General features: G+C 40.5%; 2 protein-coding genes and 2 pseudogenes across 2 annotated transcripts; all 4 read left to right on the top strand.

The window, feature by feature from the left end:
• Positions 1-1943: 1943 nt before the first annotated feature.
• LOC115692187 (basic blue protein) lies at positions 1944-2875 on the top strand. Its single transcript, XM_030618956.2, has 2 exons — positions 1944-2284; positions 2508-2875. Exons 1-2 carry the CDS (start codon positions 2101-2103, stop codon positions 2705-2707), a joined length of 384 nt encoding a protein of 127 aa, XP_030474816.1. The 5' UTR covers positions 1944-2100; the 3' UTR covers positions 2708-2875.
• Positions 2876-3025: 150 nt separating this feature from the next.
• Positions 3026-5061, top strand: LOC115692186 (basic blue protein-like; annotated as a pseudogene).
• A 5058-nt stretch (positions 5062-10119) lies between these two features.
• LOC115692199 (uncharacterized) lies at positions 10120-11395 on the top strand (annotated as a pseudogene).
• A 5011-nt stretch (positions 11396-16406) lies between these two features.
• Positions 16407-17755, top strand: LOC115692198 (uncharacterized). Its single transcript, XM_030618976.2, has one exon. It carries the CDS (start codon positions 16580-16582, stop codon positions 17576-17578), a length of 999 nt encoding a protein of 332 aa, XP_030474836.1. The 5' UTR covers positions 16407-16579; the 3' UTR covers positions 17579-17755.
• Positions 17756-24584: the final 6829 nt, after the last annotated feature.

Below are 24584 nucleotides of genomic sequence, written 5' to 3'. Positions count from 1 at the left end.
ATCATAGGAAACGTATCGATAGAACATCAGAAGGTCAGTCAGTACTTTGGGTGGCAAAAGGCAGATCCTTCCCTGCCATCATTAAATCCGAGCCATGACGAAACGTGCAACGTTAGAATGAACCATGTAATGAACGTTGGAAGTCTCTGTCTCCTGTCCTGTGTGGGACTCAGTTTTTTGTCGCACCCCTTCGGCAAATATCAGGAGGCAAGCGATTCAAAGATCACGGGCGGGGGCGTCTGAAACCTGACCTGCCATGTGATTCGTGGATTCATATGGCAGTGGTTTGGACTGTACAAGAGACTGGAACCACTCACTGCACTGCAACTGCAACTGCTGCAGAGACCAGTCTTTGAAAAGAGCCACGCCATGACCCTCTTTTAGCATGAGTTCGAGTCCATATCGTTAAAAGTCAGATCCTGAGTACATCCACGCTTTTACGTTGTTTAGGCAACGAGAGGTGGATTAATCGCCCAATAAAGGAAATATGATTCCAGTATAGATATAAAAATAGTGGGAAACAATAAGTATAACGATACATAAACCATCGAATCCTTAATAGATAAAATCGTAATTTATGATAACCAAAGTAATTAAATAGTTAAGCAATCTATCCATCCCCACATTTCAAATTTAAATTTGTGAAAATTGTTTAGTACTCTACGTATATCTTTCCTTTCTAACGTGAACTCAAAATAATTATAAAGTAGTCTATATATGCTGTAGCAGTTTAAATTCATATTCGCAAAAATGAATCGAATCCATGAGATTGATCATTGAAATATCTATTAACGAATATTTTATGTGACGATTACACCATTTTAGCAGTGACAAGTGGGGTAATAAGCCAATCAAAAGTGCGTTGCATAACACACGTGGCGCCATCGAGGATGAGATTCATAGCACTCGGAGAATGACGATGGGTCGGTTACATCGCACTATCACCGTCTTGGGGTGTCATGATTACCCGAAAGATGAAAAGTTTTTTTTTTTGTTTGACCGGAGTGTCACGGACTAGAGGCATCGCCTTACCATCATGATGAAGTGCAACAAATTTCAACTGTGGTCTAACCATAGGCATGGCTAAAATAGAGGAAATGAAGCACATAAAGACCAAAGGAGTGGGGACCACCTTGAAGCAGCTAGTGCTTGTGAATTCTCAATTAAACGTTATGGAAAATTTTTGCATCCTACATCTATAAATTCACAAAGGAAAGCAGCCTACCAACAATTTAGTATTTATATTAAAGCTGTGGGACTAATTTCAAAATTGTTTTTCTCCATATCCGATGCTCCCAGCTATTAATTTTCTTAAGTTTGGCCAAAAAATAACAATAAAAAATCTTGGCACAGTCATACAAAAGTTTCTTTTGCATTCTTCAATGAAATAAAAGTTGGATAGGTCATATATAAAGTCTGCTTTACATTCCACCGGCGGTGGACGATATAATAACTCATCGGGCATTGGTAGTCTTGGCTTCAATTGGGGATCAAAAGCTCATAGCAAATCAGCAAATCTTCCAATTTAATTAGTCGATTAAACATTAAATTACAATAGAAGTGCCCAACTATCGATAGTAAAGTCCTTCGATGACACATTTATCCAATTCATTGCCCTATTCGATTAAATAGAACGTTCGGAATAAAAATTCAAAATGGCAATTAATTTCTACACTATATTGTGCGTTGTACTATGTCACATTGTTTTTCCACATTCATATATATCTTGGAAGTGGAATGTAATCTTTAGGCCTAACTTTGACAATCGTAAACCATAGAGCAAAGAAAATCAATAAATTCGTTGAATTATGTTAATTAGCCTAACCCATTTTCTTGCCTTTGAAAAACTTGCCGTATGCAATTTCAAATTATTAAATCAATTCGTGAAATGTACCCTTCCCCCAAGAACGAGCCTTATTAATTCATGCCCATTCGTCCACGTCAAGTGGACCACTTGCCGCTTTCTCTTCTTCCAAAACCATATATAATAAGGGTCATGACTCATTTTTCATAAACCCACTAAGCCATCCCTCCACAAGAGCACACCTTCTCTGCTAAAGTATCTGTGTCTTCCTTCAACCCGTTCGCCTTTCCAAACCAATGTCTCAGGGAAGAGGCAGTGCATCTCGAACCGCCGCCGCCGCCGCGCTCATGCTAATTTACCTCCTTGCTCAAGCCGAGTATGCTCGAGCAGCGACCTACACGGTTGGTGGCTCTAGTGGCTGGACATTCAACATGGCGAGCTGGCCCCAAGGCAAGACATTCAGAGCTGGTGACACTCTCAGTAAGTTTATTTTCCCACATCCATCTAATTATAGAACATTTGATACCATCCTCAATCACTTGTATTTGATAATTAAATGATTCCAGAAAGCATAGGACAAAGGAAAATACAATCATAGGACAGAGGAAAATACAACCTTCTTTTGTTAAGGTTCATAGATTTATCTTGTTTAATGGGAGAGCGACTGTAGCTAGCGATTGTGTTTTTGGTAAATTTATTGCAGTATTCAAGTATGACCGGACGCTCCACAACGTTGTGGCGCTGGACAAGGGCAGTTACGACAGTTGCCGGACTCCAGTGGGAGCGAAGGTCTACAATTCTGGCAACGACCGGATCAGACTGGCCAAGGGGCCGAACTACTTCATATGCAACTTTCCTGGTCACTGCGAGTCAGCTATGAAGATTGCTGTGAATGCAGCTTGATGAGAGATCACTATAAGCTGATTGTAATGGAGAGGAATAACATAGCATCGTTCAATGCTTTGATTCTGAATATCTCTGTCTCTGTCTCTGTCTCTCTTGCTTGATGTACAATATTTGCTCTATATAATGAGCAAAAGAATCACTAGTCAATGTGCTGGCTTGTTATGACCTGCTTGTTTTGCGACTGATGGAAATTGGGAAAACAAAATGGATCCTGATCGCAGGAATTGGTTTGCCAGCATCAATTTGGGAATCTCTAAATTAAAAGAGTGCCAAAATCCTAAAACTTGAAAGGTCTTTTCAGGTCCTGCAGAATATGAATTTGTTCCCAAAAGCTTTGTTCCCCAGGAAAGTCTGCAACTTTCAATGCACTTTTCAAAGTCTGTTGTAGTCGGTGCCTTGAAAATTGTAAGGTTCCTCATTAAGTATCTTGGTTTGTCCTAGTTTAAACTTTCATATAGGCGTATGCCCTTATTGCGATCTGGTCAAGTTATATGTATTTTATGTCTGGAATACCAAATATAAAACATGCATTTCCACCTGGGGCTTTGCGCTGTGAGGATTATGTACAGTTTAGTTCAAGAAAAGGTAGGACCTTAAGCTCTAAGAGATGGAACCATGCTTGTCAAGCGGCAACAAGTAAGTGAAAGAACGATGTTATCCTTGACCTAGATCATGTAATCAGTAATTACATTAAACAATTTTGTTGACACTCACCAACTTCTTTAGAGATCTACCGGAACGGAAACACTTCCACTTTTTTTGGCCTCGAAATGATGAATCGTCCTGCTAATTGGAGCAATCTTAAGAGATTTTTGACTGGATATATATACATACATACATATATATATATATATATATATATATATATAGCTTTCTTAGAACATTCTAATGGATTCCATAAACAGACCCTTAATAGTTTTCGTATAGAATAGGTTAAAATCAGACATCATGGTTCACGTGGAATTGTTGGCTATATATCACGTTCTTGAAGATTTGTCCCTGAAAAAACGTGGTAACAATGTCAGCTTGCATCACCAATTGGAGGGACGGAGTCTACCTAGATGTTACATTGTAAACAACATCTTGGACCAAAGATGGTGAAATGTGCGATGTTTTCGAGAATTTTATCATTACCAAGTTTCTTTTCAGCTCATCATTCATCAAGAAGAGGCAGTTTGCGCATAAAAAAAGGGTCATAACTAGGCACCATTGCTAAGCATTCCTCGTAGCTGTCTCATTATATCCTAGTCTCTCTCTCGCCTCAATCTCGTGGCAAAATGTCTCAGGGAAGAGGCAGTGCATATGGAGCGGCCATCGTTGGGCTTGCGGTGATGTACCTTCTTCCTCAGGCCAAGGTTGCGACATATGTAGTTGGCGGATCTGAGGGTTGGACGTTCAACATGGAAAACAGGCCCAATGGAAAGAGATTTAGAGCTGGTGATACTCTTAGTAAGTTTCTTCTGCCCCCTCACATTTTGACCAGGAGAAAAGCTTCACCGGAAGTCTTTCATTTTACGATCTAATGTACTCAACCTCCAAATATTTCGATAATTTCCTATTACAAGGAAAGAATCAGTTATTGTGAGCATGTGCTTCCACTGGAGTTACCTTATACAATTTATCAAGTCATTAGGCTCTTCTCATTGCTTGGAAATTTTTCAGTATTCAAGTATGACCCTTAAAGCACAACGTGGTGGTAGTTGACAGCGGCGGTTACAGCGGTTGCCAGACTTCGACAGGTGCGAAAGTTCGCACTTCGGGCAATGACCAGATAAAGCTGGTGAAGGTAGAAAACTACTTCATATGCAGCTTTGAGGGTCACTGCGAGTCTGGTATGAAGATAGCTGTCAATGCAGCTTGAGAGCACGAGAGATCTTCAAGCTGCTCTTAACAAGCTACATGCACCTACTTTTTCTCGTGTTGTCTGTTGAATAATGTTGGAGCAGACTATTGAAATAAGGTCGGTTTCTTCATTCGCAAATCGGGAAATTATAAATAACGCACAGAAAGTCGCAAAGCTTAGAAGCTACTCAAGATCATGGCGGTGGGGTTAGAACAAGCAATAAAGACGAACCTGTTTCTCTACGAAGTTGATGGATGCGCGTGGTAGAAGTAGCTACCCTGTGAAAATTGATCATGCCGATGAACCCGAATTGTATGAGCTAAATAGGCTACACTGTCATGCAATCTGACAGCTATAACGTTCAAGAATCAAGAAACGTGGAATTCATTTACTCCAAGCAAAAGAATTTGGAGAGTTCACAAGTTCGTGTTGAGCTCATTCTCCAGCTTCCACTTAGGGTAGTTATCAGCATTCAAAGAAATCAAAACATATATGGGATTAGGATTGAACCCGGAAGAAGGAAGGAAAGCCGAGTTTGGATGAATTGAACTGCCAGAATCTCAGCTTTTGCAAACATGGGGTGGAGACAGAGGAAACAAAAGGTGTACAAATACAATTTTCCTATCTACACTCTAATTAACTAACTGCTCGTCCCAAGGTTAAGAGATAGGGGATAGGTAGAAAGAAAGTTAGATAGTCTTGTAGACAATGTTAATCGATAGTCTCTGGATAAATGTATTAGGTATGCAGGCTGCGTATTCCATTTCTTTTACGAATTTCACGTCTAACATCACTGATATGGACAGTTATATTTTTAGCAATTAACTAGATGCTAATCTTAACGGTGAGAGACGTAAGATGCGTAGAAAAAAGTTACAGGCTGCGTATGTACAATATCTTTACATTGTCTTCTCTCTAATACTAAGTGGTCAAGTTCTTGATTCCAATACGGCGTCTCCCCTTCTAGTAATCTCGGGCTGTCCATTGACCATCCCATCGGCGAAGCCTTATTGAATGAACTTGTGGACGGATCGATCTCTGATTTGCCGCGATATGTCAAACTCAAGGATCAATTCATATTATTTGGAAAATATATATAAAAAAAAAGGGATTCTTGTCATTGATTCTTAATTCCATTACATACAAGTTCCCTCGAGTTGAAGAATTTTCTGTCAGGCATTCATAGTAACTGTGCGTCCAAAAGTGATCTGTCTTTTATATTATATAGTAAGATCTATCATTGAATGGAAAATCAGGAAGAATGCCTTTTCTTTCGAGGGAAAAAACCACCAAAAACCCCAAATTATACCACCTGTGACATATTTATCCTGAACTTTTTTTTGTGACACCAAAAACCCCAAACTATACTATTTGTGACACATTTACCCCGATGTACTTTTAGTCCATGGGTATTTTCGTCTTTTTTGCTTTTTCTTTTTTTTTTTCCTTTTTTTTTTCCTGTTGGGCGAGGGCGGCCCTTGCCGGCGTTGGGCGAGGGCGGCCCTCGCGGCGTCGAGCGAGGGCGGCCCTAGCTCGCCCAGGCGAGGGCGGCCCTCGCCCAGACTCAGGCGAGGGCAGCCCTCGCCAGACGCGGCGAGGGCGGCCCTCGCCCGAGTCGGGCGAGGGTCGCCTTGCCCGACTCAGGCGAGGGCGGCCCTCGCCGGAAAGGAAAAAAAAAGAAAAAAAAAAGCAAAAAAGAAGAAAATGCCCATGGACTAAAGTACAATGGGGTAAATATGTCACAAATAGCATAGTTTGGGATTTTTGGTGTCACAAAAAAAAATTCAAAGTAAATGTGTCACATGTAGTAAAGTTTGGGGTTTTTGGTGGTCTTTTCCCTTCTTTCAATATCTATCATTGAAAAGAAGGAAAAAAGAAACCCAGACAGTTTGACAGTACACCAACTCCAACCACACCGAATATTGCTTTACATTGGACAAAAAATGAATGAAATTGTTCTGTGATGGAAGCAATTTGGTGGGCATCTGCTCATATGTCTGTGAAGACATCGCCTGACCCTTACTTTTTAAGTGGCTAATTACATCAACTAGACATGAGAAACTCTTTGAAAGACGTGCCTTTTTTTTTTTGGTGGTACATTGAGATTTGTCCTCTTAGGACAGTCATATTTATATGACACGGGGTATCCAAACATTGCCGCTCGATCAAATCCCTACAGATACACGAACACTTCTCTGTCCATGTCCATCAGTTATCGCTTCACCCGTAGGCCAGAAAGCTTGGCCCTCGAGTTAATTTAAACATGGTGACGTTGTGATTCGAATACAGGATCTACTAGATCCACACCAAGTGTTTAACCACTCAGCCAATCTCTTGACGGTTTCTCCAATGACAGTGATGCAATACTTCATTTTACTTCTGTAGCAAAGCCCAAAAGGAGCAATTTCGAACATGTGTTAATCATAGACCACACGAAAAAGGAACTTATAAGCTGCCAGATCCGAGGATATGCATGGTGGGTCTAACACCTTAGTATGTTTCAATACGTATGCAGTGGTTGGATTTTCCCTTCCACAATTGCAAGAGTTCTTCCACCACCATGTGCCGGAATCCATGGAAAGTGCATGCTTGATCTTGAAAATCCTGGAGGTGTTAGCAATCTGTGAGAACAAATGGATCAACTGTTGGTTGTTTGTTTGTAAAATAAACAAAATAGTGTTTTTTCCTTTGTCCCACATAGAAAAGTTTTAAGAAGGTAGGTCACTTTATATATGTGAATATCTTCTTCCTTGTTAAAGTGAAGACAATAGGGTGTGGAAATGATAATTAGCACTAATCCTCGTTTATTATTTTTATTTATTAAATTTCGAATTTGTTATTATAAAATAACAATTTTATCTTATTGAAACAGTGTGACTGTTCGCAATAGAGTTGCGGTTATTTTTTTATTAATTAATTTCAAAATTTATTATTTAGCCTAACGGTTATTAGGCGTTTCTACAACCTTTGGAAGAATTGTGTCCCTTCGGACATAACTACTTCACTTTTGGAAGGTTTTGCCTTTTCGGACGTAACTCCTTTAATGTTGAAAGGTTGTGTTTGTTTAAAGATTATTTTTCAGAATTTATAAAATTCGGATTAATAAAAATGATTAAAAAATATTATTATGTTATTTTATTATTATTTTATTCCGAATTTTCATATATATTCTTTTTCAACGTGACTTTTGATTTCGTACCAATTCACTATACATTTTTTTGATGAAGGGACGCCTTTATTTGAAAGGCTGCGATTAGTGAATCAGTTTTTACATGGTTGAATATAAAGTCTCTTCATTCGGATTTTTAGACACTTTTTCATTCCGAAAAATTGCAGCCATTCTTTCTAATTGTTTTCCTATAGAGTCCCTGAAGATATACTGAAATTGCTATTTGGTATTCTCAATCGAGATTTTGTTGTATCTTGGAGGAAATTTGCGAGTGACCATTAGCAACTTCGTGGGGCAAATAATTCCTTAAATAAAGTAATATTACGCCTAAAAGTCTGACTTCGTTGTTCATCCCGTTTGAAATTGAAGTTGACGTTTCTTTTCTTCTACAATTCGAAGGAGCATATTTCTTCCAACATCAGCCAGGGCATTGACAAGATCAGTTTTTTGTGCTTGGTTGGAGCATTTAACATGATATATCTCATACATTTCTTCGATCATATTTCTGTTCTTATTTTGATTCATAGGAACAATTCTCGATCGCCCAATTTGTCAAAACTTATGAAATTGTAGAGCCCTTCAACTTAATTTGTGTTTGACCAATTATTTTTCTTCAATTTGAAGATCCGTTCGTTCTATTCCGAATTGTTCAATTGCTTTCGTTTCTTAAATAGACTTAATTCGTCGGAAATTCCATTTTCTTTCGTAGTTTAATGTGCCAGATCTTTGGTTGCGATTTTCGTTGACCCGAATTATGAAATTTCATATTTTTTGTCCTATAAAAATTTGTTTATGGCTGTTCGAACCTTGTTAAGATCCAACAATCCTCATGGTTTTGTAAGTGCTTATGTTTTTCAGATATATGGTTGACTGCTCAACTTTAAAATAGTATAGAGATAGAGGTTTCCAAGTTCAAATGCTCACGCCGGCTTCTATCTATTTATGAATTTTCCTTCTTTATTATGCCCTAAATTTCAAGGAGTCTTTCACCTTCTCTTATTGGGTTTGCATGCTTTCTGGCTCTACATGCTAATCAATCTTCAAATGAGTAAGATTGTCACGATCTAAAGCATAATTAGTGGGGTTCTCTAGCAGCTTAAGCTAATTCGTGCAGCTAATTGAGCAAACCTCATGACCCCATGTAACATATAATAAGTGAGCTCCTCTCCACTTCATCTCTAAATTATTATGAACAAAACGAATCCCATTCTACTAACTCTCACATTCAAAGAAATTAGCTTATCTAATAAACTGATATTTTCATGACACATTCACGTTAAGAAAAGTCCTATCGTATTTCATAACTTCAATTTTCCAAACCGATGGGAAAATTCTGATTGAATGGTTCCCAAGAATAGTTGGTTTGGTGATAGGGAATACATCCAATTGTAAGTTGATAGAGCATGATGAGTTCAGACAAAGCAATTTTCCAAACCGATGGGATAATTCTGATTGAATGGTTCCCAAGAATAGTTGGCTTGGTGATAGGGAATACATCCAATTGTAAGTTGATAGAGCATGATGAGTTCAGACAAAGCCAAAAGGCCAAAAGGACGAGGAAGAGAATAGGCCAACCTGGTTGACCGACCAAAAAAGTTTGTCATTGCCGTCTTTGAAGAGCAAAGTACCATTTTGCCGATCAAAGTCGAGTAACAATGTCTATCCGTCTCGTTGTCACCGTTTTTCAAGGTAGATCATTCTAAAGCATTATAAGATACAAATTATAAAATCGTGTATCCGGTAGTTTGTTTAGAAATTTTGGTATTTAATATAGAATAATGCAAGCCCGGTATGTTAAATGATGCAATAAATTTTTTATTGAATGTTGCAATGTGATGGCTTACTCGTCATCCTAGAGGCTCGTTTGAAGTTTCTCACTTTACTTAGTATATTAATGTAGTTTTACCAATCTCAGTCAAGTGATATTGATGAAAGTAAGAGATTTAGTGCGATGTTCTTGTGAGTAACCAAATGATTCATGCAACATCTGATGCATCATCTATTAATGTTTAGCAAAAACATTGTACCCTAGCATCGGTCACCGACCAAGAGCATAGACACTATATATGAAATTACAACAATGCACAAACCTAAGGAAAAATTCTGGGCATGATCATTTCAAGTCGTAGCGCATCGACTCCCCTAGGTATTCTACGAAATAACAAATAAAGAAAGGGATCAAACTCCTATAAACATTATGAAAACCGACAAATCAAAATAAAATTAAGATCGATATTAAGCCCTATTGACTTAGTCTCTTGCCATATTTATTTATTATTTCCATGTTCGTCGTCGATCCGTTGGACGATTGCATTGACTTGGGTTTAGATTTTAAATGTCTAGAGGGAGTTCGAGATTGAAAAGTCCAACCAAACGTCCTGTAATTCTCTTCAACTCCTCTCCCTTCCTTTCCAATCCTTTCTTCCTTCCTTCTTCTTCGTCTTCTCTTCCTCAAGTAATTGTTCACTGAACACAAGGGATCGTCAAAAACATGGATCGAGAGCAAGGAGAGATGCAGTTCCTCGGCCTCTTCGGCATCTACAAAGAGTCCTACAGAGTCATATTCTCATGGAGGAAAATCTTCAGCCAGATCACCTTGGCCTTGATCCTCCCTCTCTCCTTCGTCTTCCTCCTCCACATCCAAGTCTCCGACGTCCTCTTCTTGAAGATCGTCAACAACGAGATCGAGCTTGACGAGAGCCGCCCCGAGACTGCCCGGTATGACAAGGTCTCCGACGTTCTCTCCAAGGAGTGGGCCATCTACCACCTCTTCAAGGCCCTCTACTTCACTGTCCTGCTTGTGTTCTCCCTCCTCTCGACCTCGGCCGTCGTCTACACCATCGTGTACGTCTACATAGGCCGTGAGGTCGCATTCGGGAATGTCATGAGCGTGGTCCCCAGGGTCTGGAGGCGGTTGATGGTCACCTTCTTGTGCATCTTCAATGGCCATGTGCGCGTACATCGTGGTCGCTGTGCTTATCTTCTTCACGTGGGCACTCCTGATCGGCAGCACAAATTTCGGCCTCGTGATCTTGGCTGTCCTAGGGATCGCTTACTTGGTCGGTTTCGTGTACATGACCTTAGTGTGGCAATTGGCGGGTGTGGTCTCCGTTCTGGAGGAAGATTGCGGGGTCAAAGCCATGATCAAGAGCAAGGACCTGATAAAGGGCAAGATGGGTGTGTCCATAATCATATTCTTGCCGCTCAAAATATCTGGTTATCTAATTCCATTCGCGTTTGAGAGGTTGGTCGTTCATGGGCGCTCAACAGAGACGGTAGGTAGGTTTGGCTATGGAGCGTTGTGTTTCTTGCTTCTTTCCATGCTGATGCTATTGGGGCTCGTCGTCCAAACGGTGGTCTACTTCGTCTGCAAGTCGTACCACCACGAGAACATCGACAAATCGGCGCTATCGGATCATCTCGAAGTCTATCACGGAGAGTATGTTCGTCTCAAATCCAAGGATGTTCTGCTTGAGCAATTCGACGTTTAACTCTTTGCTGTGTTTTGTGCACTATAAAAAAAAGTCGTCTATCTTTTTATTTTGGAAAATTGCTAAGTTAGGTATATGTTCTTAATTTCATATAAATGCGTAATAATTAAGCCTGTATTTTTGTGCCTAGTGCTTAACGTGTGGCGGATTTGAGCTAATACGTCTTTCTCGAGGTGTGTTGACCACTCTGTTTATTTCCTGAAAACTGTTTATCAAAAAGTCATGATCCAAAAAAAAGTTGATATTTTGCGGTGATTGGCTTGAATTTGAGAAATAAATGGAAAAATATTTTTCATCGTTTGGAAAGAAAATTTTGATTTGATTGTCCTAAATAGACATATACTATTTGAGCACTAGTAACTTGTGAATGGGTAGCGGGAGAACTAAGCACATGCACCGCAATCCCGTATCCGGTCCAACCATGGGAACTAGGACATAAAGCACTGGGTTCTTGGGCCCAACCTTTATGGACTCGGGCACAAGCACCATGGACCCGGTCTCGGGTCTGGCCTCGATGGACCCGAGCTCGAGCGTAGGGGAACTGGACGTCGACACTAGGGTCTCGAGCTTGGATGCTGGGAACTCGAGCATAGGCACCGGGGTTTCGAGCTCGGTCTCGATGGACTTGGGGTCCTTGGAGTCAAGGACACAGGCATGGACACCGGGGTGCTGAGCTCGGCCTTGATGAACTCGGGCTTAGGCGCAGGAGATTCGGGCACGGGCACTAGCATCTTCGGCCTTGCCTTATAGACTCGGACTTGGACTTGGGCGTCAAGGATTCAAGCACGGGTTTTGGGGTCCGAAGCCCGGCTTCTATGGACCGAGACCTATCCATGGACCGAGGCCTAGGTGCTGGGAACCGGGGGCACGGGCACATGGCTCTTGGGCCTTTCCTCTATGGACTTGGGCCAAGGCCCCAGGGAGCCAAGTAATGTTACCGAGGTCCAAGGCCCAGCCTTTGTGGACTCAAGCTTAGGTGCCGAGATCGTGGGCAGGGGAGCCAGTGTCCCGAGCCCCACCTTTGTTGACACAGGCGTGGGCATCAGGGTTTCAAGTCCGGCCTCTTTGGACATGGACTTGGCCTCAATAGACGTCAGTGGATCCAGCCTCAGCCTCTAGACCCGGGTCCACTGCGATGGGCGGGGGAGCAAGCGTTGTGGTTATGATGCTAAAGCGCAAAAATATGGGTAGCCCCCACAACTTCTTTTAGATATCCTTTGTTCAGATGTTAAGAAACTTTGTTCAAGTTAATGTTATGAGATGCTATTTTCGACCAAAAAATATATCTTGAAAATCCTAGAGTTGTTAGCAATATGTGAGAACAAATGGATCAACCAGGGCATGGACACGATCAATTTTTAGGACAGATAAGTATTGCTTGGTTGGAGCATTTAACATGACAAATCTCATACGTTTCTACGATCTTTTTTCAGTTCTTGTTTTAATTTGTAAGAACAATTCTCGATCTCCTGATTTATGTCAAAGCCGATGCAATTGTAGAGCTCTTCTACTTAATTTGTATTCGACTAATTATTTTTCTTCGATTTGAAGATTCGTGGTGTTCATTCTATTCCGAGTTGTTCGATTTCTTTCGGTTCTTAATTAAACAGTAATTCGTTAGAAATTCTGTTTTTCCTCTGTAGTTTAATGTGGCAAATGCCTCATTCACTTGACGATTCTCCATTTTCTTCATATTTCATCTTCGTCTATAAATGTTATTGTCTTTCCTAGGTCACGATTTTCGTTGACCAAACAATGAAAATTTATTTCCTGTAGCCCTTTAAAAATATGTTTATAGCTTATCAAACCTTCTTAAGATCTAATAATCCTCATGGTTTTATAAATGCTAATGTTTTTCATTTAATGCTTATTTTTTACATAGTATTAGAGATAGAGGTCTATGTTGAGTTGCACATGTAAGTTGTGTAAGAAAAGTTCAATATCATATAATTGTTGTGGTGTTGAGTAGTTAATATATTCGAGTTATCTCATAATTCACCGGCTTAAGTTTTTGAGTGAAAGTAAGTCCAACTAGATATTTTGTCGGGTTCGAACTTAGGTTCCTTCTAGGCAATCTCCCCGATGAACGTATCGGGCTTCTAGTGCGCGCTCCCAACAATCTCCAAGGTCAAATGCTCATGCCTCCTTCTATCTATTCGTGAATTTTCCATCTTTATTATGTGCTAAATTTCAAGAAGTCTTTCACCTTCTCTTGTTTGGTTTTCATGCTTCTAGCTTTACATGCTAATCAATCTTTTAAATGAGTAAGATTGTCATGATCTAAAGCATAATCGGCATCATTCTCTAGCAGCTTAAGCTAATATGTGCACCTAATTGAACAGATCTGGTGACCCCATGTCACATAATAAGAGAGCTCCTTTCCACTATATCTCTGAATTATTATGAACAAAACGAATTATGTCCTACTAACTCTCACATTCAAAGAAATTAGCTTATCCATTAAACTGATATTTTCACGAAACATTCATGTTAAGAAAAATCATATAGTATCTCTTAATTTCAATTTTCCAAACCGATGGGATAATTCTGATCGAGTGGTTCCCTATGATGGTTGGTTTGGTGATTGGGAATACCTCCAATTGCAAGTTGACAGGGCGTGATGAGCTCGTCCAAAGCAAAAAGGCCACAAGGAAAGGACGAGGAAAAAAATAGGCCAACGTGGTCGACGGGACAAAATTTGGTCATGGCCGCCTTTGAAGAGCAAAGTACCATGTTGTCAACCAAAGCCGAGTAATAATATCTATCCGTCGCAACGACGACCGATTTTCAAGTTAGATCGTTGTAAAGCGTTTTAAGATAATAAATTATAAAATTGCGTATTCGGTAGTTTATTTAGAAATGTTGGCATTTAATATAGAATAATGCAAAATACATTGAGGCCGGTATGTTATATGATGCGATAAATTTATTATCGAATGTTGAAATAATGATGGCTTACTTGTCCGAGAGGCTCGTTTGAAGTTTCTCGCTTTACTTAGTATGTTAATTTAGTTTTACCAATCTCGATAGAGTGATAGCGGTGAGCGTAAGAGAGGGAAAAGTGTCAAAAAAGTCCTAAACATTTTGTATCGGTGCCAATTTAATCCTAAATCATTTTTTTTACCAATTCAGTCCTAAACCTTTTGTCTTTTTGCCAATTTAGTCATTCCGACCAATTTAGGTCGGATTTTGCTTAAGTGGACGACGACCGGCCACCGGCGCGGACGTGGATAACTTTTAATAAAATTTTAATATTTTTTGAATTTTTTTTCCTCCTCTCCCTCCCTCCAGTCGGTCGCCGGTCCAGCGACTGGCCAAAGGCCAAATGCCAGCGAGGCTCGCCCTCGTCGGATTGCCATGAGGGCATCCTCGCGCTGGGTGGGCGAGGCTCTCGCTCCAGCGAGGTCGGGCCTCGCCCAGCCGCTGGCGAGGCTCGAGCCCTTGCCAGAGGCCTTCGACCTCGCGGCCTCCGGCGAGGTCGGGCCTCACCTAGCCGCAGGCGAGGCTCAAGCCCTCACCAGAGGCCACGAGGTCGAAGGCCTCCGGCTAGGGCTCGAGACTCGCCAGCGACTGGGCGAGGCATGACCTCGCCGGATCTGGTGAGGTTGATCCTCGTCGGCGACTGGGCGAGGCACGACCTCGGCAGATCTGGCAAGGTCCAGCCTTGCCCAGCCATGGCAAGGCTCACCTTCGCCGTTGTTGGTGAGGGCGAGCATCGCCAGTGGCCGGCAACCGACTTGAGGAAGGAGGGAGGGGAGGGAAAAAAATAAAAATTCGAAAAATATTAAAATATTATTAAAAGTTATCCATCTCAACGCCGATGACCAGCTACCTACCGGCCGGCGTTCACGTCAGCAAAATTCTGCCAAAATTGACCGGAAGGACTGAATTGGTAGAAAGACAAAAGGTTTATGACTGAATTGACACAAATACAAAAGGTTTAGGACTGAATCAGCACCCAAAAAAGAGAACTAAATTGACATCAATGCAAAAGGTTTAGAACTGAATTGGCACCAAAAAAAGGTTTAGGACTAAATTGATACAAATGCCAAAGGTTTAGGACTTTTTTGACACTTTTCCCGTTAATTTATTGTGACGTTCTTGTAAGTAACATATTGATTCATGCCACATCCGATGCAATATCTATTAGGCTGCGTTTAGTCGTCTGGATTTCTAGCCGTGATAAGACTGGATACGATAGGATATGAAATCCAAGGGATTTGCTATATCCTATCTACTGTTTGGTGAATCATGAAAATAAAGCCGGATATTTTCTCATCTTACTATATCCATGCTATGAACGTCATATTAGTGTAAATAAACCTAAAAATTGCACAAACGGAGGTGATAAAAATCTTTTACGACACTCTTACCTACTTCATTTTTATTTGCTTATTTTTTTATATCATTTTTCCATCTTTTTTAATTATTTAATTATTTTATTTCTTTTTTCCCCTTCCATCATTCTCTAATAAAATTTTATTAAATAGTAAACTATACTAATATTCCTAAAATATGTACTAAATATAAATACATTAATATTGATTTATATATATGAAATTTATATCACAAGATATAAAGAGATTTTGAATATATAAATAAAAATAAGAATAAATAAAAACGAATTTTTTTTATTTTGAAATTTTTATACTAAAATTCAAATATTATTTTAATTTTATTAATTTAACAAGTTTGTTATTCGAGAAAATTAACTTTTATATTATGGTTATTAGAAATCCTATCCACCTTTATCCCACATTCCCATAGGATAATTTTATCCGGGCTATATCCCTCATATATCTGACTTTATCCTATCTTAGGTAGACACCAAATATGGGATAGGATAAAATTTATTCTATCCTGAATTTTATCCTGACGGCCAAACTTAGCCTAACAAAAAAATTGTACCCTAGCATCGGTCACTGGCCTAAAGCATAGACAATATATATGAAATTACAACATGCACAACCTAACGAAATATTTTGGGCAATCGTTTCAAGTCGTGGCGCATTGACTCCCCTAGGTATTCTACGAAATAACAAATAAAGATAGGGATCAAACTCCCATATACTTTATGAAAACCGACATATCAAACTAAAGTTAAGATTGATATTAAGTCCTATTGACTTAGTCTCTTGCCATATTTATTTATTATTTCTATCTTCGTCGTCGATCCACTGGCCGATGACATTGACTTGGGTTTAGATTTTAAATGTCTAGAGGGAGTTCGAGATTGAAAAGTCCAATCAAACCTCCTATAATTCTCTTCAACTGCTCTCTCTTCATTTCCAATCCTTTATCCCTTCTTCTTCTTCATCTTCTCTTCCTCAAGAAAGTGTTCACTGAACATAAGGATCGACAACAACATGGATCGAGAGCAAGGAGAGATGCAGTTCCTCGGCCTCTTCGGCATCTACAAAGAGTCCTACAGAGTCATATTCTCATGGAGGAAAATCTTCAGCCAAATTACCTTGGCCTTGATCCTCCCTCTCTCATTCGTCTTCCTCCTGCACATCCAAGTCTCCGACGTCCTCTTCTCGAAGATCGTCCACAACAAGATCGAGCTCGACGAGACCCGCCCTGAGACCGACCGCTACAACAAGATCTCTGATGTTCTCTCCAAGGAGTGGGCCGTCTACTTGATCATCAAGACCTTCTACTTCACTGTCCTGCTTGTGTTCTCCCTCCTCTCGACCTCGGCCATTGTCTACACCATCGCCTGCATCTACACTGGCCGCGAGGTCGCGTTCGGGAAGGCCATGAGCGTGGTCCCCAGGGTCTGGAGGCGATTGATGGTCACCTTCTTGTGCGTCTTCATGGCCATATTCGTGTACATCGTGGTCACTGTGCTGATCCTTTTCACGTGGGCACTCCTGATCGGCAGCACAAATTTAGGCCTCGTGATCTTGGCTGTCCTAGGGATCGCTTACTTGGTCGGGTTCGTGTACATCACGCTAGTGTGGCAACTGGCGGGTGTGGTCTCCGTTTTGGAGGAAGATTACGGGGTCAAAGCCATGATCAAGAGCAAGTGCCTGATAAAGGGCAAGATGGGCGTGTCCATGCTCATATTCGTCCCGCTCAACATATCTGGTTATCTAATTCAGTTCGCGTTTGAGAGGTTGGTCGTTCATGGGCGCTCAACAGAGACGGTAGGTAGGTTTGGCTATGGAGCGTTGTGTTTCTTGCTTCTTTCCATGCTGATGCTATTGGGGCACGTCGTCCAAACGGTGATCTACTTCGTCTGCAAGTCGTACCACCACGAGAGCATCGACAAATCGGCGCTGTCGGATCATCTCGAAGTCTATCACGGAGAGTATGTTCGTCTCAAATCCAAGGATGTTCTACTTGAGCAATTCGACGTTTAACTCTTTGCTGTGTTTTGTGCACTATAAAAATGTCGTCTATCTTTTTATTTTGGGAAATTGCTAAGCTAGCTATAAGTTCTTAATTTCATATAAATATGCGATAAACAAGCCTGTATTTTTGTGCCTAGCGCTTGACATGCGGCGGATTTGAGCTAATACGTCTTTCCCGAGGTGTGTTGACTGTTTATTTGTTCCAGAAAAACGATTATATCTTCCTGTGTTTGGCTTAAATTTGAGAAATAACCGGAAAAATATTTTCCGTTGTTTGGAAAGAAAAATCTGATTAAATTATCCTAAATAGACATATATTATTTGAGCACTAGTAACTTGCGCATGGATAGTGGGAACAAGGTATGGGCACCAAGGTCTGGAATCTAGTCCCACCGAGAGGACCTGGACACGAGTGACGTGGTCCTAGGCCTAGTCTTGATGGACTTAGGCGTGAGCGCTAGGGACCCGGTCCCGGGTCTAGCCTCGATGGACCCGCGCTCGAGCGTAGGAAAACCAAATATGGACATTAGGGTCTCAAGCTCTGGTGTTGGGGACCCGGGCACAGGCCTAGGGGTCTTGGGCTCGGTCTCGATGGACCTGGGGTCCCTAGCATCGAGGACCCAGGCACAAGCATCGAGGTCTCGGGCTAAGGCGCAGGAGATTCGGGCACGAGCATTAGCATCCCAGACCTTGCCTTGATAGACTTAGACTTGGACTCAAGTGTCGAGGATCCGAGCATGGGTTTTGGGGTCCTGACCTTGGCTTAAATGGACCAGGGCCTAGCCTCCATGGATCGAGACCTAGGTGTTGGGAACCTAGGGCATGGACACAAGGGTCTCAGGCCTTGCCTCTAATCGGGCCAAGGCCCCAGGGAGCCAAGTAATGATACCGAGGTTCAAGGCCTAGCCTTTGTGGACTCGGGCTCAGGTGTCGAGGTCCCAAGCATGGGCATCGATGTCTAGAGCCCCACCTTTGTTGGCACGGGCCTAGGCATCGGGGTTCCAAGTCCGGCCTCTTTGGACATGGGCTTGGCCTGAATAGACCCTAGTGGACCCAGCCCCAACCTCTAGACTGGGTCCACTACGAAGGGCGGCGAGTAAGCATTGTGGTTAGGGTGGCCAAGTACAGAGATTCGGGTCCAAGTATCGATATATAGTCATATTTTTGGAAAATGATGTCGACTTTTTAAAGAGGAAACCATTTTTTTGAATTTAAGCATAAGCTTTCCGTTGACTAGGAAAAATCTTTCCGTTGACTCATTTTCCTAGACAATTTAAACACTGAAAAATGAAAAAAAAATTGTTTTCCCAAAAATTATTTTTTGCAAAAAAAATGGAGCCTAAAATAAAAGAGTTTTCCAAGTAATTACGAGGTGCGGGCTTATGTTGACTCTTAATTCTTCTTGCCCAAAACGCAGAAAAATATTAGGCAGTGGATGGTGCCTCGTCTGTGAGAATGAGATCCAAGGTGGTAACTTTTTCGTGTTGATTATTACTACTTTGTATTGAAAAAGAAAAAAAAAATCTCTCAAATATTTCTTCTTCCAACTAATTTCATTGTTTGACAAACATGGTATATCATAGAGTTGAGCATTCATAAATGGTAGCTTCAACTTGATATTTTTTAATTGACATGTGTTCAGTAAACTTTTTATGATATTTTGAAATTGACAAAACAATTCATGAACTCTTTAAGAGCTTGATAAATGCAAATATTGTTTAAGCTTCAGGTAATACTCTAATCCGCATCAAAGGAACTTAGACGTACAAAATGAAAAGATTCATGAGGATTGGAGGGACCTATATGAAAGGATGAAAAAGTCTAGGAAATGTGAAATTCACAAAACTTGGATGTACCAAGGTGAAGAGAACTAAAGGATCTATATTACTAGTGTTCTCAAAGTTGCCAAATGGAAAGCAGTATAATATCATAGGGATACTTGATATAACCAGGAACTGCTGATATAAGCTTATATTACTGTATCACATGACGACTTACAATTTCTAAACAATAATAATAACTAATTATTTGGCTTGGATTCCTAAATAAAGATGTTGATTGATCATCTATTTGAGGAAAGATTGATCACGTGAAAGATATTGACTGTGTGTAAGATCTTGATTGATAAACAATCATCCATAAGGAAGAATTATTTCCAAAGTTTGAGCTACTTAGTTTTTCGAAACTAGAAGATTTGATTGTATGGACGACCAAATCTCTACAATCCCGGACTAATTGATTTCAATGGCTAAATTGATCTACTCAACAATCGTCCAATTGATAGCTTGGAAATTGATACTTGTGAAAATTGTCCAACGGGAAGATTGAATACTGATGAGTATAAAAGGAAATTAAGAGACACTGAAATAATTAAGAAAACAAGAGATGAGCAATACTCATCCAATAGACAGAGAAAACTTTACATCTTTATACTATATTTCTAAGTGTACTACAAATGTAATCTCATTGAGAAGTGTAGCAGTGTCATTGTTTATGCTTAGGTGTGAGATAATTTGATTTATCCGCTTAGGTATAAACAGCTCCAGCTTTGGAAAGAAGTGCTTTGATTATAAGCAGCACATACTACATATAACGTCTGGGAGAGTAAATATAGACTCACACCAAATCGGGAATTGCCGAGGGGGTGGGTGTAGGTGTGGATTAGTGGTCATGGGCAATGATAAGGTTTCTCTATAAGTTATGACTAGTTTTGAGGATTACATCGGTGTTATATGCAAGGAGTTGGGTAGTGGAAAGATTATGAGAATAACTTTCCCATATGGGTTAACTAATTATGAGGGGAGACTTATGTTGCGGAAGCAGCTAAAATGTATCCACTCTAACAATGTTCTCCCATAGGTATGCATAGGAGACTTCAATGAAATATCATATCATTAGGAAAAGGTAGGAAAACGAGCAACATATCATTACAAATTAATGGCATTTTGAGATCTTTTGAATGAGTGCTCTTTGATGAATGTTGAAAGTAAAGGTCGCGCCTTCACTTGGGCGTATAACAGAGAGGGGGATGCCTTGGTAAGAAAGAGGTTGGATAGAGCTCTTTGCAACATAGATTGGATGGTTATGTTTCCTAATGCTCAAGCCTTTGCATTACCGGTAATTAGATTGGACTATAGTCCAATTATCCTTTCTTTGTATCCTAACTTAGTTAAGGAAAAAGGTGTTCAAATTTGAAGCATTTTGGTTAGAAGACAAAGAGTGTGAAGAAATCATGAAAGCAGTGTGGAGTGATCCAAAATTAAATCAGAAGAATTTCCTAGGCAAGTTGAGGAAGGTCTCGGGCAAGCTGGCAACATGGAGCAAAAAGATATTCTTAAAATGCCAATTGATGCATAATCGATTAGTGGTGCGTTTTTGGACCAGTTGGACATGCAGAAGTCCAAACAGAAGGCAAAACGGTGATGTGACTAGAACCGGCAGCCCTGGTTGACGACATCGGATCGAGCTCAAATTCAGTCATTTGAAGCGAAACGGCGGTCTGAACAAAACTCACCGCCTTTGGCCGTGATTAACGATGGATTTTAGCGATTCGGGATCGTTTACATGGATTTTTCTATTATTTTAATATTTTTATGGGTTTTAATTTTAAGGGTAGTTTTGTAATTTTGATATTTTATGATTTATAGTTCTAGTAGGGTTTGGTTTAGGGATATATAGGCTTGTTTTAGGATTCTTTTTGAAGGACAGAACACTATCATCAATATTGAATTTCGGGATTTCTCTCCCTAAGCAAGATTTTGCTTGAATTACTCGCTGAACGCTACGTCAGGTGGTATCAGAGCCTATAGCGACTGGAGGTGGTATCAGAGCCTATAGCGACTGGCGGTGGTCTTCGTGACGATGATCAGGAGACTGGAGCCCCAATCTTTAGGGACGACGCGTTGCAACGTTTGGAGCAGCGTTTAATGGAACGCTTGCATCATCGAATCGATCAAAGTCTTCATCGTTTCGAAGAACGATTTGACGAGTTAACATATCAATTTGAAGGTCTCGGCGTTGATGTGAATCGGAATCGGCGAAACTGTAGAAGACCGGGTGCAGATCTTGCTCGCGGTGATCCTATTGATAGGCTTGTTCCTGTCCGTAGGCAGAATAACCCTCTGTTTTCAAAGAGTTCGGAAGAAGAAGAAAACGATTATTTTGATGAGGAACGTGCTGATTATGGCGGTAGACATCGTCATGGAGGATTTCAAAGAGGATATGATAGGAGAGATGGAAGACGACGTTACGACAATCGTGAAGGTAACGACTTTAAATTGAAAGTCGATATTCCTTATTTTAATGGAAGTCTGGACATAGAAGAATTTCTGAATTGGATTGCTAATATAGATAGATTTTTCGATTATATGGAGACCCCTGGTGAGAAAAGGGTGCGATTAGTAGCCTGTAGATTAAAGGGGGGTGCGTCTGCATGGTGGGAGAGATTGCAGAATAAGAGAGACCGAGAAGGGAAAGAGAGAGTTCGAACTTGAACTAGGATAAGGAGGCTGCTGAAACAGGAGTTCCTTCCACCCGACTATGAACAGATTATGTTCCAGCAGTACCAACATTGCTAGCAAGGCAATCGGACTGTACATGAGTATACACCCGAATTTATGAGATTGGCGGAGCGGAATAATCTATCGGAGACGGAGGGACAGCAGGTGGCCAGATATCTTGATGGTTTGAAATCCTTCATTTGAGATAAAATTGGGGTGCAGTTTCTGCAAAATTTAACTAAAGCGAAGAATATGGTGATGAAGGCAGAATTGATGTAGCAAGACAAGGGAAAAAGAGCATACGAAAATTATCAAGGTTTCAGTTCGAGCAGTTTGATAGAGAAGAGTGGCTTCAACAACCACAATAACATAAGGCGAAATCAAGAAGATAAGGTATTAGAAAGGCATCCTATGAACGAGTCGAGGGATAAGGGAACGCAAGCTCAGAAAACTGCGAACCCTAACCCTTATGCTAAACCAACCGCGATAAAGTGTTATAGGTGTAATCAACCTGGACACCGATCTAATGAATGACCTCAAAGAAAAATCGTAAACGTAGCAGCGAGAGATGAGGAAGAAGATGGGTATTACTGTGAGCCAGATGGTGAAGAAGACGATTTTGAAGATGAAGAAGGGGAAGTAAATTGTGTGGTGCGCAGGATGATATTGGCCCCAAAACAGAAAGATGATTCGCAGCTCCATCAGTTATTCCGAACTAGGTGCACTATTCTTGGAAAAATATTTACTGTGGTTATTAATAGTGGAAGCATGTAGAATATCATTAGGAAAGAGGCACTGAAGAAGCTGAGAATACCCATGAAGAAGCATCCTAATCCTCATACGTTAGGATGGATTAAATCTAGAGCGGAAAGTATTCAGGTGACTGAGCAATGTAAAATTTCATTCTCCATTAGAAAATATCATGATGAACTGTATTGTGATGTGGTAGACATGGATGTATGTCATGTGTTGTTTGGGAGGCCGTGACAATTTGATGTAGATGTGCAGCATTCGGGAAGGAGCAATCAGTATAACCTCGTGAAGGATGGAATGAAGTACACGTTGATGCTACTGAAGAATAAAGGAAAACAAGCTGCTGAAAATAATTTCCTTACCCTTACAGGGAAATTTAAAGTTGAGATTAAGGAGACCTGACAGATTCATGCGTTAATAGTGAAACAGGCATTCGAGCCAAAGCCTGAATTCCAAGTGGAGGAGTAGCCCGAATCAGTTAAGCCTTTATTGAAGGAGTTTAGTGAGCTGATGCCTGTGGAGATCCTAGATGGGTTGCCGCATTTGCGCGATATTCAGCACCATATAGACTTAATTCCTGGTGCTAGTTTGCCTAATTTACCGCACTACAGGATGAGTCCTAAAGAGAGCGAGATTCTAAAAGAGAAGGTGGTGGAGTTGTTACAAAAGGGGCACATTCAGAATAGCATGAGCCCATGTGCTGTTCCGGCCTTATTGACTCCTAAGAAAGATGGGAGTTGGCGGATGTGTGTAGATAGCAGGGCCATTAATAAAATAACCGTGGGTTACAAGTTTCCAATTCCTAGATTGGATGACATGCTGGATAAGTTGCACGGTGCTAAGTGATTCTCGAAGCTGGATTTGAAGAATGGGTAACATCAGATTCGGATTCGACTTGGAGATGAGTGGAAGACAGCTTTCAAAATGAAGAAGGGGTTGTACAAATGGTTGGTAATGCCTTTCGGACTTTCCAATGCTCCAAGTACTTTCATGAGGTTTATGAATCAGGTTTTCAAATCTTTTATTGGCAAATTCGTTATAGTTTATTTTGATGATATCTTGATTTATAGTAAGACTGAGGAGGATCATCTGATGCACTTAAGGGAGGTGTTGACAGTTTTGCAGATTAATAAACTGTATGTTAATCTTAAAAAGTGCAGTTTTTTAACTAATAAGCTGTTATTCTTGGGGTTTATTATTACTACTGAAGGAATAGAGATATATGAGGCGAAGGTAAAAGCAATTAGAGAGTGGCCGACTCCTAAAAGAGTTTTTGACGTTAGGAGTTTTCATGGGTTGGCTACTTTCTATTGGCGATTTATTAAGAATTTCAGTACTATCGCAGCCCCGATTACAAAATGTATGAAGAAAGGAAAATTTCTATGGGGAGAGGAAGTAGATAATAGTTTTGCTATTCTGAAGGAAAAGTTATGTATTGCATCTGTTCTTGTCTTACCTGATTTTGATAAAATGTTTGAAGTGGACTGTGATGCCAATGGAATGGGTATAGGAGCTGTTTTGTCTTAAGAGTGCAGACTAATTTGCTATTTCAATGAGAAGCTTAGCGAGGCGAGGCAGAAGTGGAGCACTTATGACAAAGAATTCTATTCTGTTGTAAGAGCTTTGAAGACCTGGGAGCATTATCTGATTGGGAAAGAATTCGTCTTTTATTCTTATCATGAAGTTTTGAAGTATCTAAATAGTCAGAAGAGGATTAACAAAGATATTCATGCACGATGGTGTCAATTTTTGCAAAAAATTTC

The sequence above is a fragment of the Syzygium oleosum genome, unplaced genomic scaffold, assembly GCF_021117445.2.
Source record: "Syzygium oleosum isolate NSW1041296 unplaced genomic scaffold, Sole_v2.1 Sole_v2.05, whole genome shotgun sequence".
NCBI lineage: Eukaryota > Viridiplantae > Streptophyta > Magnoliopsida > Myrtales > Myrtaceae > Syzygium > Syzygium oleosum.
Note: the sequence above shows the minus strand (reverse complement) of the source record. Positions and strands in the feature narration are given on the sequence as shown.

What these genes read in the sequence shown, in the direction of transcription:
- LOC115692187 (XM_030618956.2), top strand. Translation starts at nt 2,101, where the DNA reads ATGTCTCAGGGAAGAGGCAGTGCATCTCGAACCGCCGCCGCCGCCGCG. An exon ending in CAGAGCTGGTGACACTCTCA is followed by an intron (nt 2,285 to 2,507) that starts GTAAGTTTATTT and finishes AATTTATTGCAG; the next exon opens with TATTCAAGTATGACCGGACG.
- LOC115692198 (XM_030618976.2), top strand. Translation starts at nt 16,580, where the DNA reads ATGGATCGAGAGCAAGGAGAGATGCAGTTCCTCGGCCTCTTCGGCATC.